We start from the raw sequence: 24,810 nt of genomic DNA, 5'->3' as shown, positions 1-24,810 counted from the left end.
ATAAAATTCGAACTCAAATTATTTAAACATCCGAAGGAATTTAATGTTGTTATAAATGGATGAATATGTCCATTCATAAAAAAAAATAAAAAATTTAAAACTCACAATCAAACCATTATTTTCAATCTGTATCTTTTCTAAATAAAACAATGAAACTTAAAAAAACAAAATTTAGACCATCTAAACACATAAAGAATATATATATATATATATATATATATATAGAAGAGAGAGAGAGATCAAATAAGAGGTCATTAACATAGATGTAGCCAAACCTCTCGGGCTCCATTTATATATTCTATCGTCAAATAACAAGTGAGCTATTAACCTGTTGCATTTTTTGGCGTACTTCATAATAAGACTCTTTAGCACGTAGCTAGACTTTGATACATAGTCATCGTAAAACTTATCCACTAATGAGCAAATTAATCACCTAAGGTCCTACATTCTCCGAGGTATCTTTGTTTGTTTTCAAGGAATATTCCATCATATTCTTCTTTTGTCGATGATGATGAGCCATATCATAAGTAGCATGAAGGCCAAAGAAGACATAGTATATCAGCATCACAGCAGTGCAAATTCCAAATCTTATAAACGCATCAGTCCCTAAGGACCCCATCAGAAAGATATTTGTTGCGATAGACAAAGACGGTAGCCAAGGGACAAGAGGTACCCCCCAAACCCTAGGTGCCCTTTGCTGAGTCAAAAATAATGAAAGTCCTAAAGTGGCCAAGAACCATAAAGGAACACTTACGGTGTATCCGACCCAACCATTCACTACAAAAAATTCGACTTTCAGCGGCGACAAATGTCGCCGCTGAAAGTCCAAAAGTCGCCGCTGAAAAGCTTCAGCGGCGACATTTTGTCGCCACCAAGTCGTTGCCGTAGCGACTGTGGCTGAAACTTATCAGCGGCGACAAAAAAAGTCGCCGCTGAAACTGGACATTCAGCGGCGACACAAAGTCGCCGCTGAAACTGGACATTCAGCGGCGACATTCTGTCGCCGCTGAAACACCTTTCAGCGGCGACATTCTGTCGCCGCTGAAAGCTGATGAGTTTGCCACTCAGAAGTGTCGCCACTGAAACATGAGAATCAGCGGCGACTAATGTCGCCGCGGAAGCTTGCTTCGGCGGCGACATTGTCGTCGCCGCCGAAGCTTGATTCGGCGGCGACATTGTGGTCGCCGCCGAAGCTTGATTCGGCGGCGACATTGTGGTCGCCGCCGAAGCTTTATTCGGCGGCGACATTGTCGTCGCCGCCGAAGCTTGATTCGGCGGCGACATTGTGGTCGCCGCCGAAGCTTGATTCGGCGGCGACATTGTGGTCGCCGCCGAAGCTTGATTCGGCGGCGACATTGTGGTCGCCGCCGAAGCTTTATTCGGCGGCGACATTTTGGTCGCCGCCGAATCAAGCTTCGGCGGCGACAAATGTCGCCGCTGATTGTGATTTTAATTATTTTTATAATATATTAATTCTGCAAAAACTTTTATTTATATTGCTGATAAATATTATTAAAAGGTTTAATAAAAATAAAGTAATTAACACACAAATATGGTATATTAAATAATAAGATTTATAACCATGAAAGTGTTCTTTATGTCTCTAACTGAAAAAAAAAATTGTTCAATTAAAAGATACATTACATAATACAGAAGAAAAATTACGTAGAGGGATCAATATTAGGGACGCTAGAAGTAGGGGTATCTGCAGGAGCATTTAACTGCATCTTTTGCATGAAAGCAGTGAACTGAGCTTGTATTCTCTGTTCCATCAACTGCTCCATCCTTTGTTCAAGTTGCGTACGCTCTGCTTCCATCTTTGCTCGCTCTGCAGCACGTTCTGCTTCTATCTTTTCTCGCTCTGCTGCACGTTCTGCTTCCATCCTCTCTCGCTCTGCAGCAAGATTTGCTTCCATCTTTTCTCGCTCCTCTTGAAATCTTCTTTCAAACTCTTCATACAATTGGGTGCGTACATTCTCAAGTGAATCACTAGATTGAGTGTGAAGTCTCTTCCTCCGAGGCTCTGCTCCATAACCTTTTCCTCTAACATATCCTGACCTCTCACCAAGAACAGCTGTCAATATCTCATCAGAGGTCATTCGAGCATCACTCTCTAAGGATTGCTGCTGAACGAGCTCATGCATGCGATCCTATAGTTACAAATTACAAATTACATGAATGAAAAAAATATAATTATTTAATTAAATATAAAGGACAGATATTTATACATACATGAATCTCTTCAGATCGCGAATCCACCCACTGTAACTGGCCATCTGCAGTCTTCCTAGTATGCGTTATCTCCCAAACCTGATCTGGGGGGGCAGGCTGTCCAGTGGTGGGGTCTCTCTATAAAGCATAATATACAAAAATAACAAATCTTGAAAAATAAAAAAATGGATAAAAAAATAAAGTGTAGTGAAGAGGCAACTTACTACAGAGAACTCAACCTCCGCAAATGATCGGGGACCACATGTATGCTTTGTTACTTGTTTTGCTCGGTTTTGTGTGTTTCTAGCACTTTTGTTCTACATCAAATTTGAGTAACTACTAAGTATGTTGAATGATATAATTATATTATTCATTTAAATAGTTAGTATTTAGTAAGATACCTTAAATGGATCTGACTGAAAATATGTCAATAACCACTCCCAATCTTCAAAACTTACAGTTTGAGGTGGATTTGCCAACCTTTCTTCATCAGTGTCAAATTTCTTATAGTGGGTATGCAAGTTGGTCTTCCAATTTCTGAAAGCATTTTGCAATGTGGTCACTATCATCTTTTGAAACTTCTCTTCATCTGTTGTAACAGCAGGTTGAAATTTTTCCTAAAATAAAAATCAATATCAGCATAAGTACTTGTTTTGAAAGCATAAATAAAGTAGGATATACATTTACTAAACATAAATTGTACCTTCACTTTTAAAATCATAACATCAATATAATTTGTGTAAACATTCCTCCATTCAGCACAATCCTTCAAAGATATTGTGGTTCTAATAACATAACCACAATAATTAGCTAGCTCTCTTGCTCCTTGCCCTACTGCTCTTGTCATGTCATCTGTGAAAGTAAGCTGAATCTTTCCTCCAAATTTAGTCATTAAGTCCACATTGAGCGACTTATAAACTCCTCTACCTTTCTTAATTATATTAGAAGAGCCTATCATTCAAGTGAACAAATAATATAGTCAAAAGTATGTGATGCTAATTAGTTACTTGTATTATATAAAAGTAAAGAAAATTTACCTGCACTACTGTTTTGAGTAGGGGGAGAGTCGGCAGGCAATTCCTCAAATTGTACTTGGAGTGGTCGAGGTGAAATGGTATGTCCAATTGCAGGGGTAGAGCTAATACCTCCACTACTTGTGCTGCCATGTCGTGTGAAGGAAGAGCTTCTCCCACCCCGTCCTCTCTTTAGCCCTGACATATCCTGCAATAATGTACAAAATTTAGATTGTTTTTTATGTTAATAAAACTACTCTTTATGAAGATAGTATATATTAAAAAAATTACAAAATCTAACTTGTTAAGAATATATTAATAAAAACTACCATTTATGAGGATTGTAGTTTCATTCTGTTGAGTCCTCTGTGGTACTATCACTTGTATCATCATCTTCTATTTCACCTTCAATGTCACTTTCTTCTTCAGTATCACTATCATTACCATCAAGCACATCTTCTTCATCACTATCGTCATGAACTAGTGAATTAGATTCACTATCATCAATAAATCCAATCTCCATATTACTTCTTTGTGATGGTTCTCCTACTTGAATGAAAGTTTGGGGTTGTACATCATCTCCACACAAGTCAATAAAGATATCATGCTGTATAAGACTTGCATTTAAATCAACCACCAATTGTTGATAAGGCTCTTCATCAACCATTGCAATATTAACATCACTACCAACATTAACATTCTCAATCGGCATATTGAACAAGTCACGTGGATTCGTTTTGACAACAACAATCCAACCCGGGTCAACAATATCATCCACATAAAAAACTTGCTCTGCTTGAGATGCTAAAATAAATGGTTCATTAGTTTGTAATGAACATTGAGTGTTGATACTTGTGAACCCATACTTATCCACCTTATATCCTTCGCCATAGTTAGCGACATCCCACCAGTGACACTTAAACAAGTATAATTTTTTATTCTCTATGTAAGATAACTCATAAATATGCTCTAACACACCATAATATTCTTTATTAGCATCAGTGTCATCACCCTTGGCCATGACTCCATCATTTTGAGTTCTTTTTCCTATTGCCCGATCTTTTGCATGAAAACGAAATCCATTACCTATAAACATAGAGTAACGATTGACCACTCTCGATGGACCAATTGATAAACTTCTGAGTTCAGGACTTACAAAGCCTTGTGTGGACAATGCTATCACCTATTAAAGAAGAACCATTCCTTCAATATGCATTAATATTATTAATATAAACTTCAAAGCTCAAAGTCTAGAACTTACTCGTGAACGGAACCAATCAGGAAACTCTTTATATTGCTTTTGCTCACTCATTAATCCCTGAGCTTCAAGTTCTCTCCTGTGTTCCCTACATGTTTTTACACAAGTGAGAAAAATATAAATTATAACAAATTCATTCTAGTTAAATTAAGTTGACGTACTCTATGAATGGCCAAGTTTCTTCACAATTTTGGAGCACATACATTCTTGCCTGACAATACTCTTCATAAGCAAGAGAGACTGACTCAAAATGTCCTCTAGCTTCACCACTTTTCTTGAACACCGAAAGCTCATTACTGATATTATTATCACTGATGTCATCATTCCGATGCTGCACATTAAATTTAGTGGGAATGTCTTTCAAGTATCGTGAGCAAAAAGTTAGACTTTCATCTGCCAAATATCCTTCTGCAATTGATCCTTCAGGTTGGGCCTTATTGCCAACATATGACTTTAGAGTTCGCAAATACCTACAACAAAAAGTCAAGCCTTATTGAATGGTTTTAAATGATAGATTATAAATATAATTGTAAAGTAACCTTGTTAAAGCGAATTACCTTTCTATGGGGTACATCCAACGATACTGAACTGGCCCACCAACTTTTGCCTCTCCCGCCAAGTGTATAGGCAAGTGAACCATTACGTCAAAAAAGGCAGGTGGGAATATGGTCTCTAACTTGCACAGAGTTATTTCTATTTGACTTTGAAGTTTGTCAAGTTCTTCACATGTTAAACACTTTGAACAAAGATTTTTAAAAAATCTTCCCAATTGTATTATTGGTTCACATACTTGGGGAGGCAGTAACCCACGTATTGCAATTGGAAATATTTCCTGCAATAGCACATGGTGATCATGACACTTCAAACCAAATATTTTTCGCTCGTGAATATTGACACACCTTGAGATATTAGATGCAAAAGCATCAGGTACTTTTAAGTTAGCCAAGAATTTGCAAAGGGATTGCTTCTTTTCAGAAGATAATGTGTAAGGAGCATGAGGCTTATAAACATCATTACCATTCTTAATCGGGTGCAAATGACTCCTAATGCCCAAATCCACCAAATCATACCTACTTTTTAATGTGTCCTTTGTCTTTCCAAGTAAATCCATCACTGTCGATACAATATTATCAGAAACATTTCTTTCTATATGCATCACATCAAGATTATGTCGTATCAACAAATTTTTCCAATAAGGCAATTGGAAAAAAATGCTTCTTTTCCTCCAATTATAAGCCTTACTATTTGTAGGGCGTTTTCGTTTCTGGCCTTTTCCAAATGATATATCACCCAATTGTTCTAATTGCATAAGTGCATCATCTCCAGTTAATGGAATTGGTGGAGCTCTGAGTTCTTCTTTTCCATCAAATGATTTTGCATCTTTGCGCCATGGGTGATTTTGTGGAAGAAAACGCCTATGACCCATATAAGATAACTTGCTCCTTAATGAAATGCAATGCGTGTCTTTGTGACAACAAGGGCATGCAAACTTGCCTTTAGTTGACCATCCTGAAAGATTTCCATATGCGGGGAAATCATTTATCGTCCACAACACTGCTGCATACATCATAAAATTTGATTGAGAAAATGCATCATATGTTTGCACCCCTACTTCCCACAATTGTTTCAGCTCCTCAATCATTGGTTGTAAGTAAACATCTATTTCATTACCTGGACACTTTGGACCAGGAATAAGAAGTGTCATCATAAAATATGGGCTTTTCATGCAAAGCCATGGTGGCAAATTATATGGTACCAAAACTACAGGCCAAATGCTATGATTGGCACTCATATTCCCAAAAGGTTGAAATCCATCACTTGCCAAACCCAATCTAACACTTCTTGGATCAGTAGAAAAACTAGGATATTGTTGGTCAAAGTGTTGCCAAGCAAGAGAGTCAGCTGGATGTCTCAATACACCATCATTTGTGTGCTTCTCCTTATGCCACCTCATTTCTTTAGCAGTGTCTCTTGCCATATAAAGCCTTTGTAACCTAGGTATTATCGGAAAATGCCTTAAGACTTTCTGGGCAATTTTTTTTCCTCTTTGCCTGTTCAACTTCCATCTAGACATCTTGCACTTAGGACATGATTCTTCTTTTGCATGTTCCCCCCAGTATAATATGCAATCATTTCCACAAGCATCAATTTTATTGTAATCTAAACCCAAATCACGAATTATCTTCTTAGCTTCATAAAATGAATTTGGCACTAAAGCCCCTTCTGGAAGAACATCTTTCAATAAGGCCAACAATGCATCCATAGATTTATTGCTCCAATGGTTAAGACACTTTAATTGAAGCAATTTTACAATAAAAGACAATTTTGACATTTTCTCACAACCTGGATAAAGTTCTGTCTCTGCATCCTTTAATAAGTCGTAGAACCTTTTGGCATGCACATTAGGCTCTTCATTCTCATTTAATTCATTGTTCATATCATTCATAGAAGGAACATTATATGCATCACATACCATCCTTGTAAGGTTCTCCCCATAAGTATCATGTTCTGCTGCTGTACTTGAAGTCTCACAATCACTTTGACATCTAATAATTTCCCCATGCAAGTCCCACACCTTATAACTATCCCAAAAACCCTTACTCAATAAGTCAACCCTGACATCTCTTCTCGCTTTGAATATGACATTCATACATTTTTTACAAGGACATCGTATTTTGCTTGTCACTCCATTCTGAGTAAAAGCCCATTCGAGAAAACCATCTACTCCTTTAATATATCTTAGGTTGCCTCTGTCTTTAATATCTAACCAACTTTTATCCATTTCTATTTCACAAAAGTTGAAGATTAATGTAAGAAAAGGAAAAACAATAAATATTAAAGTGCAAGAAATAAATAGAAATGAATAAGGTTGAGTTGACCAAGAAAAGAAAATTATATATGATATATATATGTATTTTACTTCTAAAAAGCTGATTCATTTCAACGCAGTATATAAGCCAAACTAACAAAGCATCACAGAGTCAACGCAAACGCAAGGTGAAGATGATAAACTGTTAACTTACAAGTGACAAGAGCTTTACTACTCGCCCTAGCTAGTAATCCTTTTTGCTTGCACTACCGTATATGCCTACAATAATAAGGACCAGACATTATAATGGGAAGGAAACCAAAGGTCCCAAGAAACCATTTCAAGAAAGCAATTACAATAATTAAACCAACATTATAAATTCAAGTATATATTTTTATTTGATCTAATGAGTGACTTGGTAGACATGGCAACTTTAGAGCACGATCTCAGAAAAGCTAGTTAGAAAACATGGGGGGAACAGGGGATGATAAGACGGATGCATCATACAAGGAAGAAGATGTGGGGGGATAAAAGCTGAACATCATTATTAGAACTGAGATCCAAAGCCCTTGTAATTATGGTTCCCCTGTTTTCACTTAACTTTTCCAAAAGATAATGCGTGTCATTGCCACTTACCAGCACCTGTATTATGTACAACAGATTGCCGCTACAATGAACTATAAGACAACAATTCTCTGTCTCCTAACCCTATCACTTCCGGAAAGAAATCAGTCTTTGATATCCAGATCCCATAAATAAACAATACCCAAATTAACACCAGTTCAAATATAATAAAGAAATTTAGAAACATTATCAATAAATATTAAACAGCTACTTAGGCGCCTCCCTTGCAACGAGCTTACTGCTTTCACTGTTTTTTTAATTCTTTTACGCAGCCCCCTGTCCTTTGTATTGTCGTAGAGTTATGTCAGGGCATTGAAATCCCAAACCTACTGAACAGAAACAGGAGTAAAATGGGGGGAGAAATTTCAGTTACTTAATAACATGATTATCAGAATGCCTGTCAATTTTCATGAAGTTCCAAGCATAATTATACAACTTGGAAGGTGGGACCATGTAATCCAACCAACAACTTCTAAACAGAAACTTAATAAACGAATTAAATAAGCCTAACGCTTGTTTTGACTTGTTTTTGTGCTAGATGCTCAATGATGATGAATCACACACGAAACCTTCATCTATATACAAAAGGCGCAAAGGAATGGATCTTACAAAATAAAGGAATTAGTTCCTGGCTAGCTACCTATAATTCCGTGGGAAAAAAAAAAAATTCATACAAAGCCAACAGTTATGGCCTAGCCTCAAAATATTACGTTAGAATTCAGAGTCGTTTAGTCTCAAGCATTGTGTTGGTTGAGTTATAACTTCTCAAGATGCACTGTAATTCCATTGGAATGCAAAAGGGAAAGTACAAGTCCTTACCAATTTCTAACATGCTATCGGTTTCTGACATGGCTGTTATGAAACTTTCAATAATTCATTGGAATGCAAAATGATAGGTGTCATGAACATTAATTTGTTAAATAATATGATGTGAATATAATTCATCTCGGAAAAAAAAATCTGTTAAATAATATTTTTAATACTTAATATAAAAACTAGTTAGAGATTAAATTTAATCCTGAATGTATAATTCATTCTTTTAAATATCCCTATTAATAACACATCAAGAGATTTCCATTCACAGATAGTCAGAAATAAAAACAAAATTTTAAAAAAATCAACTCATATTTATTGAGTTGCTAATAACATACAAAATCCAGTCCCCCACTCAAATTACTTAATAAGAGGGACGTAGGCTTATCTATTCAATATGTTTTTTGGCAGAATCAGCCTGTAATACATGCTAACTTGTCATCATGATGGCTCAATAGATAATACACTGATGTTTACAGACCAAGTTTCACCAAGAATTTTCTCATCTTTGACGAGAACGTCCAAAATCAAATACTCCAACCTTATTTTATTTGAATTTATTATGATCAGAGTTACAAATCGTGTTGCTCAAGTATTCACATACAAATTCAATAAATAAGAACGGGTTTTGAAACAACCATGACAGCATATTCAAAGACGAAACTACAGAAGTATCAGCTACATCAGCTATACACAACCATGAACTTATACCAAACAAGATAATAAACACGAACTGGGTTGTACTAATCGGTGAGAGGCTCGACCTTACCTGGATCTGTACTAACGGTGACGAAGCTGGAGAGTAGCGGCGATCCGGCAACTGGCGAGCAAATAGCTGCGGCAGCAAGCACAAATTGAAGGACTAGGAGGCAAGCTTGGTTGCAACTGCTACGGAATGGGGTCGCCGGCGCTGCGCAAATCACGAAAGGGGATGGGGGAGAAGCAGGTCTGAGGTCCCTCTTCGCCGTCTTCGCTAATCGGTGAGGTCCCTCTTCGCCGTCTGCCGCTAGCGCTAGGTTTGGAGGGAGAGGGGATTTGGGGATGAACTTTCAGAAGTGCGCGGCGCTGGTCTGATCTGGTGAGAGTGGGGATTTGGGGATGAACTTTCAGAAGTGCGCGGCGCTGGTCTGATCTGGTGAGAGTGAGGGAAAAGTTAACTTTCAGAAGATTAGAATTGTTTTGGGTTTCAAAATAAGAAACTTTACATACAAAAACAATGCGCCAGCCTTGCCAATAACACACGTGGGTTCAGTGGTAGGGGAGTGTTAACTATTATAATTATCAGATCCCCTGTTCGAACCAGGTAACATTAAATTTTTTTTTAACCTTTTTGAGCCAAAATTAATGTGTAAAAATTGGACATTTTCCAGATTCGAACGCAGGACCTCTACACTAAAATGAACAAGCGTGGTCAGCCAGGCTAATGAATTTAATTGAAACCATTGAGCAATAGAAAATATATATAATATGCAACTCTATATGTTTTACAAAATTTAATTAATCACATTTTAAATTAAAAAATATAAATAGTAATAATATTTAATTAACTATATACATGATTTTATTATCTATATCTCTCACACATTTTTAATTAATTATATTATCTCCTTTAATGATTTTATTTCTCAATCCTCTCATACATATGTTCATCATCAAATATTATTATGTCAATTAAGTATACTCACACTAATTTAATTATAATAATCTCTCACATATGTTTAATTATGTTATCTCTTTCAATTATAATATCCTTCTCTCTCTCACACATACAGACTATCTCTCTTCCAATTACATCTACCTCTCACTCTATATTTCATTACTTATCTCATCAAACTTGCATACTTTTTCACGCATGCCTCGATCTCATTTCTCTCCCATGCATAATGTTTTTCTATTTCATCTCTCAAACATTTGGATATGGGATATGTGTGTTAAACACACACTCCAAACTTTCTTCCTCTTCCTTTCTCTCTCAAACACCATATTATCTTTCTTTTAGTCTCTCTCTAACACAAAAATACATAAAAAAACATTAATTATCAAAGTTACTTAATTACGCAAATAAAAGATTATAATATAAAATTTTTACAAAAAAAAAACATTAAAAAAATGTGAAAAAACTTTCAGCGGCGACAAATGTCGCCGCTGAAAGTGAGCTTCAGCGGCGACACTTGGTGTCGCCGCTGAAATAAGATTTAGCGGCGACAAAAGGTCGCCGCTGAAAGATATATTCAGCGGCGACTCTTTCTGTCGCCGCTGAAACAGGATTCAGCGGCGACCTTATGTCGCCGCTGAAAGAGACATTCAGCGGCGACAATTTATGTCGCCGCTGAAAGAGGATTCAGCGGCGACAGTTAGTCGCCGCTGAATCCTCTTTCAGCGGCGACGAAGGGAGTCGCCGCTGAAAGTGTACACTTTCAGCGGCGACTTGAATTGTCGCCGCCGTAGTGCACACTTTCGGCGGCGACAAAATTTGTCGCCGCTGAAAGTTGAAGTTACAGCGGCGACAATAATATGTCGCCGCCATAACTCATACTTTTGGCGGCGACATACTTGTCGCCGCAGAAAGGCCGACTTTCAGCGGCGACAATAATTGTCGCCGCTGAAAGTCATATTTTCAGCGGCGACTCCCTTTGTCGCCGCTGAAAGTGGTCGCTGAAAGTCCAGATTTTTGTAGTGATTCTTAGGTCTCATACCCCAATAAGTTGAAGTGGCCATTGAAGAAGCAACAATGAGAAGCAAGAAGATGATCAGTTTTATCAAATTATGAGTTGGTGTCACTCCTCTCACATAGTATCTTCTCACAAGAAGTGCCACAGCCATCATCATGAAGATAAACAGTGTGCTTATTGACAACAAGCTTGCCAATACATCTAAGCTTGAGAAAAATGCAATGCTGGCAGCTGAAATTATATATAAAAAAGCCAGCAATTATCACAATTGTCATTGGTATATAGGGATAGAATTTTGAGATTAAACTTTTAATCTTGACCTATGCCTGTTTGTATGAAATTAGAGACAACCTTAGTTTGTGGGAAAGAAATGAATTACAGTTTACCCAAATAGAGTTGGTTCAGTGACAATGGCCTGAGTTTCCATATGGACTTGGGAAAAATATCTTTGGATAGGAATTCACTTAATCATTAATCAACCTTAATTCTTCGGATTAGTTAAGGTGGCAAGTAGTCATAAATGTGTGAAAGTTAACATATTAGTATAGTTGATTACCTGAGATGGTGATGAGAAGGGTAGCATTTATAGGGGTTCCAGTCTTGGGGTGGACGAGAGCAAACCATGGTGGAATCATATGGGCACGTGCGATATGCATGATATATCGTCCTTGTCCTAGTGCTCCCACCAAAATCACAGTGGTCATACCCTTTAAAGCTCCAAAAGCCACCACATACTTTGCCCATTTCAGTCCCACACTTCCAAAAGCCACAGAAAACGCTGCGTTTCGGTCTATCTCAGTGTACTTCTGCATCATACTCAATGAAAGTGCCATTAAACAATAAATCACAGTGATCAAAGACATTGATCCAAGTAACCCTATTGGTATATCCCTTGAAGGTTTCTTAGTCTCTTCAGCCATGGTTGCAACATTCTCAAACCCAGTATATCCAAAATAAACCACAGCCGCTGCTTTGAAAACCCCTTCAATCCCATAAGGCAAGAAACTAGGTGACGACAGGTTTGAGGTATTGGCATGGGAAAAGCCTAGGACTATAACAAAGACGATGACGAAAGTGTTGATTCCTGATGCTATCCAGTTGAGGTACGAGGTTTTTCTGGTGCTGATCATGGCGATTGTGGATAAAATGGCTAACACCACGACGGCTATGGGGTCTAGTAAGTTGTAGCCCGCTTTGAGATTTGTTTTGATGCGAAGTGAATCAGAGGGACGATTCAAAAGTGTAGCGAAATAGGAGGTCCACCCTCTTGCTACTGCCGCACTTCCTATTATGCTTTCAAGAAGAATGTTTCCTGCTGCTATGTATGCAACAAAATCTCCCAGTTCTACTCTCAGATATGCAAATGATCCGCCTGCAACAAGAACTAGGATTTGAGTGATTTATTGATTTATTTATTTATTTGAGGATTAACTTAATATAGGAAAAATTGATCGGATTGTTTTGATTTGTTGTTAATTTAGTCCTAATTGTTGACTTAATATAACTTATACCTATAATTTTGACCTCATCAAGTAGTTTTAACTTTAACCATTTAAAATATAGTTTCGAAAATAAAATTGTATATTTCATGAAACTTAAATTTTAAATGGTTAAAATAATATGAAAGTGAGTTAAAATTTAGAAAGACTTAATTCCAGGTGAGTTAAAATAATAAGAAATGAGTTAGACTGACTCAGAAAGACAGTTATGATTGAATTAAAACTATAAGGATAAAATATTAATTTTTCCATTTAAAAAAAAAAAAAAAACCTTTCACCGTTGGAAGAAGAAGCCACCTGCAACTGGGATTTCTACGGCGAACTCTGTGTAGCAGAAAACAGAGAGCATGGCGGAGATGCCAGAGGCGACGTAGGACAAGACAATGGCTGGTCCGGCGTCGTCGTGAGCTTCTTGACCGGTGAGGACGAAGATTCCGGCTCCGATCGCGGAGCCGAGGCCGAACCAGATGAGGTCCCACCAGTTGAGGCAGCGTTTCATGTCGTTCTCGCTTTCCTTTCTGATCTCATCGGTCTCGGTGACGTCGTCGGATCTGCTCGTCAGACGATCCTTGAACCTCAAAAACGTCTGAGATAGTGCCGTTTGGTAGGTTGTCCAACTCTGGAAGGATTCTTCAGGTAAGAAATCTTGCTTGCTCCATCTCCTCCAGTAGCTTCTCTGCTGCGAAGGAGGTTCTTCCATGGAAGCTACTACGCAAGTACTTCGTGATAACTCTGTGAAGATGATGAGTGGATTAGAATGGAGATAAGAAGTGGAAAGTGAGTAAAACTCTCTTGTTAATATCATGTACGTATTTACTAAAAAGTATAATATCTTCCTTTCTCATAATGAAAATAATACTCCTCCGATCCTTAATATAAGACCCGTTTAACTAATTTGATTAGATTAAGGAAGTTAGGTAAGTTAGTTAATTATAAGAAAAATGACACATTTTTCCTAAAATATCATAATTATCTTTTTTAATACCCCTCTCCCTTTTCTATTTGATTATGGTTGAGGGAGTATCTATAGGGGTAATTTAGAGAAAATTGATAAATATGAGAAATGGCTCTTATATTTAGGACCAAAACCAACTCAGGAATTGGGTCCTATATTAAGGACCGGAGGAGTATTAGATATTCACTTTCACCTAATAATTCTGTAATAGTAGTATTTTGATTTAATTAAATCATATTCTTAATTCGTAATTCTTCCGGGTATTAGCATTTTTATGCTAAATTGCTAATTCCTTTATATATTATTTTTATACCTCCTACACTTAATATAATAGCGAGATTGACTTTCAATTTGATCCTAAATATAATATCTCAATTCACTTTGTTTCTCATATTTTTTTTTAAGATAGTCATTGTAATAGTTGCACATATTAAATATTTCATCAAATGACATTTGCGGTATTCTAGGAACGATAACACATATTTTTTACAATATTAATTTTCTTAACCTATTCAAATTAGTTAATTAATTTTTATATTAAAGAGTGGAAGTAGTAGTTGTTTAGTGAATGATTTATTTGTTTTCTTTTCTTCTATCTGTTTTATGTAAAATGTCTGTTTGCTATTAATAAGGTTGGGCCTGAAAAGGTTAGTTTAATTAAATCATATTTGTTTGCTAATTATTAGCTTAATTACTAACTATACCCTTAATATATAGTATACAACTAGAATCGATTAGGTTATGGTTAAAGAATAATATATCCATCATAATTCCATTTAATACTAGGTGAAATGACGATGAAATACCTTGTGAAAATGAAAAAGACAAAAAAAGAACCCAAATAAGTAAAATACCCAAATGGTCATTAGGTATGATTTTAGGATTTTCATGTTTTGTTAAAGTGACTGAAATGCCCATGAAGTGAGAGAAAAAGCCGCCGAATATGAAAACACTTAGAAGAGAGCAAAACATTGAAGCCACATGTGAAGGATGAAAACTGAAAAGAGAAAGCTTGAAGCAACATGTTTAATGCTAGAAAGAGAAAAATGTGAGTCATTTATCTTTCGAATGAAAGCAACCTCAAAGATTCCTCACGTCTTGAATTGAGATCAAGCAGGTCACCTGTTTTAATGAAAACAGTTTGCTTTCATTAAAACAACCCACCACAATAACTGAAAAACGACATATGTGATAGTTGTAAATATTAGATAGATTAAGCATATAATACTGGTGCACAAAAATGTATTGTCTAACTATTCTTATGATATTTAACTTATGGTTGTATATGGAATTTGTTTACAAATACATATTTAATCATGGTTATTGTGTAGTTATTTGCAATCATTTTTCATCCATATGCACACAGGTTTAATTTACTAAACATGTATTGAGATTCACAACTTGCGAAAAAAAATTTGTTTAAAATTATTTGTAATTTGTTTACAAACTTAGGAGATTTATAATTTGTTTATTTGGAACTGTTTTTAGTCTATTTGCTCATAATTTTACTAAACTTGTAACGTGAATAACAATTTGCGAAATGAAAGTACCAGTTCTCTTTTGCAACTTGTTATTAATCCATTTGCTCAAAATTTTACTAAACATGTAATAGGATTCACAACTTGCATAGTAAAATTTGCCACTTGCTTAATGGGATTTGCAACCTATTTTCAGAAAATTTGTAATTTGTTTATTTGGAACTATTTTAATCCATTCGCTCATAATTTTACTAAACATATAATGCGAATAACAACATGCTAAATAAAAGTGACAATTCTCATAATGAGTTTTGCAACTTGTTCTTAATCTATTGACACACAAATTTTACTAAGTATGTAATGGGATTCATAACTTACGTAGTGAAATTTACTATTTGATTAATGGGATTTGTAACCTGTTTTTAGGGGATTTGCAACTTATTTGCTTGGAACCATTGTTAATCCATTTACTCACAATTTTACTGAACATGTAATGTGAATAGCAACTTGCAAAGTGAAAGTGCTAGTTCTTGATTGGAATGAGTTTTGCAAATTGTTCTTAATCCATTTGCATACAAATTTTATTGAACATATTAATGGGATTAACAACTTGTGTGGTAAAATTTATAACTTGTTTAATGGGATTTGCACCTTGTTTATTTGAAATCATTCTCAATCTATTCTTTAAACGTACAATTTTATTAAATATGTAACGTGAACAATGACTTTTGAAATGAAAGTGACCATTTTCATAACAAGTTTTGTAACATATTCTTAATCTATTTGCATATAGTTTTTCAAAACATATAATAGGATTCACAACCTGTAACAAACAACCATAAATCAAAATTTTAATTCTCCAACAATCAATTTTCATCAACATACATGACATTGAACACATACGTTCTTCTTCCATTGACAACTTCAGCATAGGATTTCACAACTAGACTATTGATTTTAACAACACTAACCACTTTATGCTTCTTATTTGCATGTAATCCTCATGGTCACATAATCGCTTGCCACCACTTTTTCATTTTTGATAAGTCAATCTTTCATCCTCATCAAATACTCAATTTAAACCCTCCTCACCAACAAATCTATTCCTATCTGACGATGAAGAAACTACAAAAATAAAGAACTCAGACCCATCGCTAACTTCTACTCACTTACGTATTGCAAACCCACTTAATCACAAGCAAAGCCTATCCAAATGTACAACGTCTGCAAAACGATAATGGTTGGAGGAGCAAGATAATAGTATTTCGAAAGATAAATGACTCACATTTTTCTCCTTCCAGCCTTAAATGTGTTGCTTCAAGCTTCCTCTTTTCAACTTTCATCTTTCACATATTGTTTTAATGTCTTGTTCTGTTATGAATGTTTTTACACTTAGTTGTTTTTTCTCTCACTTAATGGACATTTTAGTCACTTTAGCAAAACATGAAAATCTCATATTCATACCTAATGACTATTTGGGCATTTTATTTATTTGAATTTTTTTTTGTCTTTTTGATTTTCACAAGGCATTTTACAGTCATTTTTTTCACAATATAAATATATTCATATTTTGTATTTTTGAAGAATATAAATACAAATTGGATCGTAGGAGTTCTTCACTTCCCAATTGACAGCGCCACCTAGCTTTGATTTTCTCAGGTCAAGCTTCGCGGGGGCTCAGCAAACCATTTTCTCAAGCAAGTCCTCTTTGATCGATGCCCAAATGCCCAATCCCTCTCTCTAATCTTCTCAGAAACTCAGTGCTGAGGGGTCTCAGCGTGTGTGTCCATTCTCCTATTCATTCGCTTCCGAGTTGCTCCTCACCTCCTCATAATGACGGAGAAGATGAAATTGAGCCTTTGCTTCCGGGGGAAATCTTCAAATCAGGCACCCAATCGGGTTCTTACAGATTGGGCGACTCGACTTTCTATTCACTCATTGAAAACTACGCGATTTCCTGCGATTTTAGGTCACTGGACAGGGTCTTGAGTCAAATGAAGCGCGAAAGGAGAGTTTTTGTCGAAAGGAATTTCATTGTAATGTTCAAAGCTTATGGGAAAGCGCATTTACCTGAAGAGGCGATGGGGCTGTTTCATAGGATGGAGAATGAATTTCGATGTAGGCAAACTGTAAAATCTTTCAATTGTGTCCTTAATGTCATTATTCAAGAGGGTATGTTTACTCGTGCCTTGGATTTTTATTCTGATGTAATTGCTACCAAGAGTCTGAATATACATCCAAATGTACTCACTTTCAACTTAGTTATCAAGGCCCTGTGTAAGTTGGGTTCAGTTGATAAGGCTATTGAAATGTTCAGAGAAATGCCACTCAAGAACTGTGCTCCCGATACATATACATACTGTACACTAATGGATGGGTTGTGCAAGGAGAGTAGAATTGATGATGCCATTTCTTTATTGGATGAGATGCAAATTGAAGGTTGTTTCCCAAACCCCATCACATTCAATGTGTTGATTAATGCTTTGTGCAAGAAGGGTGACTTAGTACGTGCAGCCAAGCTTGTTGATAACATGTGTCTTAAAGGCTGTGTCCCAAATGAGGCCACGTATAATGTCCTTGTTCATGGATTGTGTCTCAAAGGTAAGTTGAACAAGGCAGTTAGTCTAATGGGTCAAATGGTATCAAATAAATGTGTGCCTAATGATATTACTTATGGAACACTCATTAACGGGTTTGTTAAGCAAGGCAGATCTGTTGATGGAGTTCATGTATTATCCTCAATGCAAGAAAGAGGTCATGTAGGGAATGAGCATATTTACTCATCCCTTATTAGTGGGCTGTTCAAGGAGGGAAAATCCGAGCTTGCTATGCAACTGTGGAGAGAAATGGAAGGAAAAGGATGTCAACCAAATGCTGTTGTGTTTAGTGCTTTAATAGATGGTCTTTGCCGAGAGGGGAAGCCAGATGATGCAAGGGAAGTTTTATATGAGATGAAGAGTAAAGGATATGCACCAAATTCTTTTACTTATAGCTCCCTAATGAAGGGTTATTTTGAAAAAGGTGAAAGTCATAAAGCTATTCTTGTGTGGAAAGAGATGGAAGACAATAATTGTAATCATAACAAGGTTTGTTATAGCATACTAGTTGATGGCTTGTGCAAGCAGGGGAAGCTCATGGAGGCCTTAATGGTGTGGAAGCAGGCATTGAGTAGAGGAATTAAATTAGATGTTGTGGCTTACAGCTCAATGATTCATGGTTTTTGCAAAGCTCACTTAGTAGAACAAGGCATGAAACTTTTCCAACAGATGCTTTGTCTGGAATCTGAATCACAACCCGATGTGATTACATATAACATTCTTTTGGATGCTTTGTGCATGCAGAACAGCATCTCCCGTGCTATAGGTCTTTTAAATATTATGCTAGATCGGGGTTGTGATCCTGACTTAATTACATGCAATATTTTCTTGAGAACTCTGAGAGAGAAAGTGAATCCGCCTCAAGATGGGAGAGAGTTTCTCGATGAGCTTGTAGTCCGGTTAGTTAGGCGACATAGAATAATAGGTGCTTCCAAAATTATAGAATTGATGCTGCGTAAGTATTTGCTTCCAAAAGGTTCTACTTGGGCCATAATTGTTCAAGAGCTCTGCAAACCCAAGAACAATCAAAAAGCTATTAATGAATGTTGGAGCAGGCTGTATTGCTGATTTTTTTAGAGCCTTTGTTTTCAACTCTTTTAAAGCTCAGAGATTACAAATACAGTAATCTGTCAAGGTCATCACTCTGTAGGTACTCAAACTTTTCAAAGGAAGATGCACAGCAAAGGTAGAGTTTTCATTGTGCTTTATTCATAGATCTCATCTTGTTTATTTGGAGATATCAGTGTGAACCTAGAAGGCTGCAAATGTCGAGAATTGTATCACTTGGACCATTTCAGCTGCCTGACTTTGTAAACTGCAGTTGTCCCCAACCAAAAAAAAAAAAAAAAAAACATCTTGTATTAGTCAATTCAAACCATAAATAATGTAGAAAAGATTTCAAAGGAAATTGAAAAATCCTAATTTTAAATCAATATTTTAAAAAAAATGAAAGTTCTCAACTATTTTAATTAAAGTTCTGCAAGAATATTAAGAATAGTATTATTCTACTTTCCAACACTATCTTATATTTAGCAGTTAGGCCTCTATTTTGATCCGTACTCGTGTTTTTTGAGTGCTATTAATCCTTTAGATAATTGTAAAAATTTAGATTTTATTAAATATGCATTTGGATAAGTGGATCTGTCTAGAAAAGAAAGTGTTCCTTGGAAATTTTTAGTTGACTTCCTGACTTGTTGACAACGATTAGAGATATGAATAAAACCAGGCTAAGGATTCATCTAACAGATTAAGCTTAGGTTATATTGATCCATGATAGCAATGGTCTTTACACCACAATATCATGTTAATTTCTCAATAGTTGTCCATGACAATTTGGTTTGGGATGGTTATTCACTAATTGTGTACATTTTTTGTCAGTACTCTCCTAAACATTCACGCTATGTTGCGTATGCTGACTGGTAACATTCAATGAAGAAGTTAAATCGGAAGAGAATAGAGGTAAAATTTGAGATACTGTAGGTTCTTTGCTAGGAAATTTTTTTTCCCCTTTTAATGATACGCCTTTGTGATTCAGTATTTGTGCTCTTTCTGACACTTAAGCCCTAAGGCTCGTGAGAAGTTTTTTGAGAAGTTTTTTGAGAAGTTTTTATTTCATAAATACTCCCCTGGTCCTATTTATAGGGCAGAGAGAGAAGATATTTTTTGGTCCTATTTATAGGGCACTAAGAGAAATTTTTTATATGGATGTACAATTTTATCCCTCATTTATTATTATGTTGATTTTGTTTACATGAGTATAATGTATATTAAATAGGAATAAAATTGGAAAGTTATTAAATTTTAAATAAGAGTTAATGAAGTTTAAAATTTTTCTTAGTCTGTGTAAAACATGTTGGTAGTGTCTTATAAATAGGACCAGAGGAGTACTTCCTAATCTCTATTTTTGGGAAAGCTTGACTTTGTTTAAAATGTAGCTTCAGAAGCTAGAGCTGTGGATCCTCTTTGTGCTTGTGAACATAGTAGCATATGTCTGATGAATTTCCATTCTTACTGCTACTGAAGTCATTAAAGTTGAGAAGTCACATCTGTCTAGATGGTTAATTTTCAATTATTGTATGACATTTCTTTCTTTTTGGCCTGAATGGATGCAATAAACAAAATCCTCAAAGAATTAATACCTGTCAATGTGTGAGACTATGCTATCGATTTATTTGTGCTGTTCCACACGTTAAAATTATTAGCTGTTACTTCAGACAAGAATGTTATGGTTTGATGTTATGGAATTTTAGATCTGGTAAAGGAGATTAGATACTGGATGAAGCTACATCCATGTTTGGGGTGGTTTTGTAGTTTTCAAGTTCTGAGAACTTCTGGAATAAAAGCCAAGATGAGAACGTTTTCTTTCCGAGCAGTCAAGTTTCGCTTTCATTGTATTGTTAATTGCTCTTATTTTTTGTTTTCTACTTATCGTCTGTCACTATGCTTCCCTGGCCAATTTGTCACTATTATGTGATTTGTGCTAGCAAATTTTGCTATTAATATGCACCTATAGGTTGACTCTCACCTTGGACAGAGCTTGAAAAGAATAGCCTTTTGTCAGATAAACTTGTGCACATTTGGCGCTTGCAAAGGCTAGTACCTGATGGCGATTGTTCGGAAATAATGAATGGACTCTCAGGTATTAAATAATAAATATGATGAGAATGAATTATGGAGCACGCACTTTGGTTAAAGAGAGAGGGAAAAAAGAAAAAGAAAAAGAAAAAGAAAAGAACCATGGAGCACGCACAACTGATATTCCTCATTTCTGGTTTATCTGTGATCCTGATATGTTTTCTAGCTCTATAATTTTCTGTACGCGTGTGTCAGATTTGGTTAATGTATTTCCCTTGCTTGAAGATTCCTTCTCTGGTAGTCTGATCTGCAATTATTCAAGAGCCCAGAATCACTTGACCTTAATCTTAATGTACCTTTAGAAAGAGGTAGATCAGAGTGTAAGACAATCCTTAGACCAGATGACAACAGCTAGGGAGGGTGAGGCATTTACTCATGAAGCTTCAAATCAACTCTCCTTTTCATCATGGATTTCAAATTGGACAATACCTAGGTATATTTAGGTCTTTAATATCATGTTTATGTTGATATCATGACATCTGAATAAATTGTCTTGAAGTAGGCAACGGAGTACAAAGTTAATATTGTTGAGCTTTTATTGGAAAAGTTGAATATTTGAAATCATGTTTAAAACCACTTATAAGCACATTTTATGTAAAACGAGATAAAATTCTTCTCTCATACTTACCTCATATTCTGTAAAGCACGATTGAAAAACTGCATATAAGCCATTCCAAATGAGTCGAAGGCTTTTAAGCTGGACTTTAGTTTTGTACTTTCAAATAACATGTGCTGATTCTGCAGGTCAATTTCAAGAGGATTATGGTTCTAGAAGGATTATTCGATTGGAGATGGAAGATCCATTGACGTTGGGGGTCCTATTCGCGTTTGTCATGTCTCTTCAACTGAAACAGCTGTTAGGTTCATGCAAGACTCGTTCATCCTGTAACAAAGGGGGTACTTGAGAAGAGTACCATAGTTGGAAAATCGGTTCATCCTGTAACAGAGCCAAATCAGTTCATCCCGTACTTGCTATTGACCTTGTGAGATTCAGATATACCTACTGGAAGGCTATTATATGTGATCTAATAGTGAGAGGTGTAGATAAGTTGTACAGTTTAATTTCTGTTTTCTCACGTACCAAACAGAATATGCTTATTGTGTAGGCTTGACGAATACTACCTCCAAATGTTTAATCTTTAATATAAGAGCTAGTTGGATATTTAATTTGGTATTGAATATAAGATCTTAGTTCTTCTTGTCTCTAATATTTATCCATTTTACCCTTGAGGGTAATTCAAATGTACATGATTAATACAAATATTTAAGAAAGATGACATTTATTTATTACAAATAATAAACTTAACTAATTTTTTTAATATTTATAAATTAGTTACTTAGTTTTTATATTAAAGACTGAAAGTATCATATCAGATTATGATCTACATAGCAAATTGCTTGTTACATTATTGAACTTCATTAATCTGAGAGCAAAGAAACTGAAGACTGATATCGCGTTTGGATTGTGCCCATGTGATTGTGAAGAAATGTGAAAAATTTAGATGTAATTCATGTCAAAAAGAATCAACAAATGCAATGTGATTCATTAATTCTCACAAAATTCTGAAAAAAATTGAGAGGCTCTGTGTAAGAATTAAATTCCTTCAGTTGAAATTTTTTTAATAGTTTGAAAAATTTTAGAAATGGGAACTTAAAATTTACGTTTAAAAATTGCTTAAAACGAAAACTCCCTTCTAAATTCTTTTGTTCATCAATGGTTTATCTTTTCAAATAAAGATAAATTTCTCTTAAAACATTACCAGCCACAAGCCCCTATCATGATTGATCCATTAAGAAACTCAAACTTCTAGGAATTATGAATCATTGTCATTATTTAGATAAAAGATACATAATCTTCAGACCCAAAAAAAGATAAAAGATACATAATCTGCTGTCAATGGAGGCTTAGCAGTAGCAGTTTCATCAGTAAATGTAGATTCTACATTGGCGCAGATCACATCAAGAACATTTCATATGAAGAGATGAAAAAGAGAAGGTTCCATCTCTCTCTCTCTCTCTCTCTCTCTCATTATTTCGAGTGATTTAAAAAAGTTCTTGTACAAGTCTACACAGTTCAAGCAGCTGCTTCATCAGCAGATGAGACCTTTTGGAGGACAAGAACAGGATCTCCCACTTTAAGTGTTTTCTCATTTCCTGCTATATGATAATCTTTCCACACCATATGCTGCCCAACGTAGACCTGCGCAAACAGTTCATACATGTTATTTGATCCATTCAGCCGAAGATTAATTGATTCAAAGCTCAATGGCTGCATTTCTCACCCTATTCTGCTGTTTTCCATTTGGCCTTAGGACTTTATCTGACCTATGATTCTTTAGAGTTTCGGTTGGTTCATTTCCTGCAATCCCAGTCTCTTGATCGATTGTAGGTACCTAAACATCACAAGCAAAAATCAGTCAAAATATCTCATCAACGGCATTCCAAGAAGAATTACTACCTTATCTATGAAATACATACGAAGTTAACAAGGATGAAGGTACCTTAAAAATTAACAATAGAGTAAGATTATAACAGAGAATCCCATGGTCTCCAACACTATGTATTACAAAATATAATCAAAGCTAATCTTGTTAGCAGAAATCATGCGATAATGGTCCCACGAATCATACTGACTACATGATTAGTAGAAAATAACAGTCCTTCACCTTGCAACGGGAACACAGCCTCACACCCTGAAATGAAAATTTGCCTATCTTGATCTCTGTCCATAAGTCCTCAGAAAATGGTTCACAACCTTCAACAAGGATACTGCATCATGCAATCGTCAGGTATAAATAATCAGAGGTAAAACTCCACTTAGATATAAACCCAAGACACTAAGGTCTAAAATAGTAGCTAAAGTTAAAATAGAGAAAATGTATGTATAACTGTAGGAGATAACCAACATGCAAGAGTGGAGTAATACTTAGGCCTAAATCGATTAACAGGTATGGGCTCCTTGAGAAGCTTGTTGAGTGCATCCATTGACTCCTGAAACGGATTAATGGTAAATATGGAACAAAGATCATAAATTTTTTTTTTTTTTAAAAGGTGGCCTTTGATGTCACTTTCTCAACTTGACTAACCTGAGATAACAACAAGAATGGGAAGCGGTCAGAGAACATGATATTGTGCCCGTTGGCATAGTCAGGATCCACAGCTCTAGCTTCTGACTCTGCATTTGGCAACAACGCAAACAAAATGTTCAAGATAATCATTAAGGCTTTTAATACTACATAGAAGGTAATATATCCTTGTCCTTATAAATATAATTGATAATTTGCGTTAGTTTTTTCAATATCCGATTCATTATTTTGCATGTTTAAAGGCCCACCAGTATTGAAGCGGACCAGTCGACTGGGTTTTCCTAGGTAATCTGAGAACCATTTTGATGCTTCATCTCCCTCATCCAGTGCAGAGCCAGACCATTCCCATACCGAGACACCATCTGCTACTCCTTGTGGTCTACTCAGACAAATCTTGAGAGCTTCCATACCAGGAGCTTTTATCACTGTAACACCAAGAGAGAGTTATCTTCTGTTCACGGACTATATGGAAGAAAAAGAAGAAGAAAAGGTGATCTTAAATTGCACACTTAAGCAAAGGAACACTAGCATAACACTTGCAATTCTTTGCAAGGAAGCATTTGTCAAATGAAAATTGGATCGGATTGGAGTTTACATTTGTACTTCCAAAATTATAAAAAGAATAATATTTGTTGTCCATTACCCCACAAAAAGCAATTA

The 24,810-nt window shown here is 35.8% G+C and overlaps 3 protein-coding genes and 1 long non-coding RNA gene across 13 annotated transcripts; 1 reads left to right on the top strand and 3 right to left on the bottom strand.

Moving 5' to 3' along the window:
- Nucleotides 1-309: 309 nt before the first annotated feature.
- On the bottom strand, nucleotides 310-13,657 carry LOC114714903 (cationic amino acid transporter 5-like). The gene is made up of 4 exons (XM_028899696.1): nucleotides 13,197-13,657; nucleotides 11,957-12,772; nucleotides 11,415-11,631; nucleotides 310-776 (listed from the first exon to the last, which is right to left on the bottom strand). The coding sequence occupies exons 1-4, from the start codon at nucleotides 13,597-13,599 to the stop codon at nucleotides 434-436; spliced, it is 1,779 nt and encodes a 592-aa protein (XP_028755529.1). The 5' UTR covers nucleotides 13,600-13,657; the 3' UTR covers nucleotides 310-433.
- LOC114714912 (uncharacterized) lies at nucleotides 8,174-8,793 on the bottom strand. Its single transcript, XR_003737492.1, has 2 exons — nucleotides 8,735-8,793; nucleotides 8,174-8,244 (listed from the first exon to the last, which is right to left on the bottom strand). It is a non-coding gene; the product is annotated as an uncharacterized LOC114714912 (long non-coding RNA).
- Nucleotides 13,658-16,982: 3,325 nt separating the features above from the next.
- LOC114714841 (pentatricopeptide repeat-containing protein At4g20090-like) lies at nucleotides 16,983-22,248 on the top strand. Of its 10 annotated transcripts, none has more exons than XM_028899630.1 (4): nucleotides 16,983-19,115; nucleotides 19,808-19,888; nucleotides 20,943-21,497; nucleotides 21,809-22,248. In XM_028899630.1, exon 1 carries the CDS (start codon nucleotides 17,048-17,050, stop codon nucleotides 18,995-18,997), a length of 1,950 nt encoding a protein of 649 aa, XP_028755463.1. In that variant the 5' UTR covers nucleotides 16,983-17,047; the 3' UTR covers nucleotides 18,998-19,115; nucleotides 19,808-19,888; nucleotides 20,943-21,497; nucleotides 21,809-22,248. The 10 variants fall into 10 exon arrangements, with proteins under 10 accessions (XP_028755463.1, XP_028755503.1, XP_028755496.1 ...); XM_028899670.1 differs by having other exon boundaries at nucleotides 16,983-19,888; nucleotides 20,943-21,068; nucleotides 21,367-21,497; nucleotides 21,809-22,243; XM_028899663.1 differs by having other exon boundaries at nucleotides 16,983-19,888; nucleotides 20,943-21,068; nucleotides 21,290-21,497; nucleotides 21,809-22,243.
- Nucleotides 22,249-22,897: 649 nt separating this feature from the next.
- LOC114714919 (mitochondrial amidoxime-reducing component 1-like) lies at nucleotides 22,898-24,605 on the bottom strand. Its single transcript, XM_028899711.1, has 6 exons — nucleotides 24,399-24,605; nucleotides 24,151-24,239; nucleotides 23,991-24,055; nucleotides 23,731-23,833; nucleotides 23,347-23,457; nucleotides 22,898-23,264 (listed from the first exon to the last, which is right to left on the bottom strand). Exons 1-6 carry the CDS (start codon nucleotides 24,556-24,558, stop codon nucleotides 23,139-23,141), a joined length of 654 nt encoding a protein of 217 aa, XP_028755544.1. The 5' UTR covers nucleotides 24,559-24,605; the 3' UTR covers nucleotides 22,898-23,138.
- Nucleotides 24,606-24,810: the final 205 nt, after the last annotated feature.

The sequence above is a fragment of the Neltuma alba genome, unplaced genomic scaffold, assembly GCF_004799145.2.
Source record: "Neltuma alba isolate B1F8T4 unplaced genomic scaffold, ASM479914v2 tig00001968_pilon, whole genome shotgun sequence".
In the NCBI taxonomy this organism is placed as follows: Eukaryota; Viridiplantae; Streptophyta; class Magnoliopsida; order Fabales; family Fabaceae; genus Neltuma; species Neltuma alba.
Note: the sequence above shows the minus strand (reverse complement) of the source record. Positions and strands in the feature narration are given on the sequence as shown.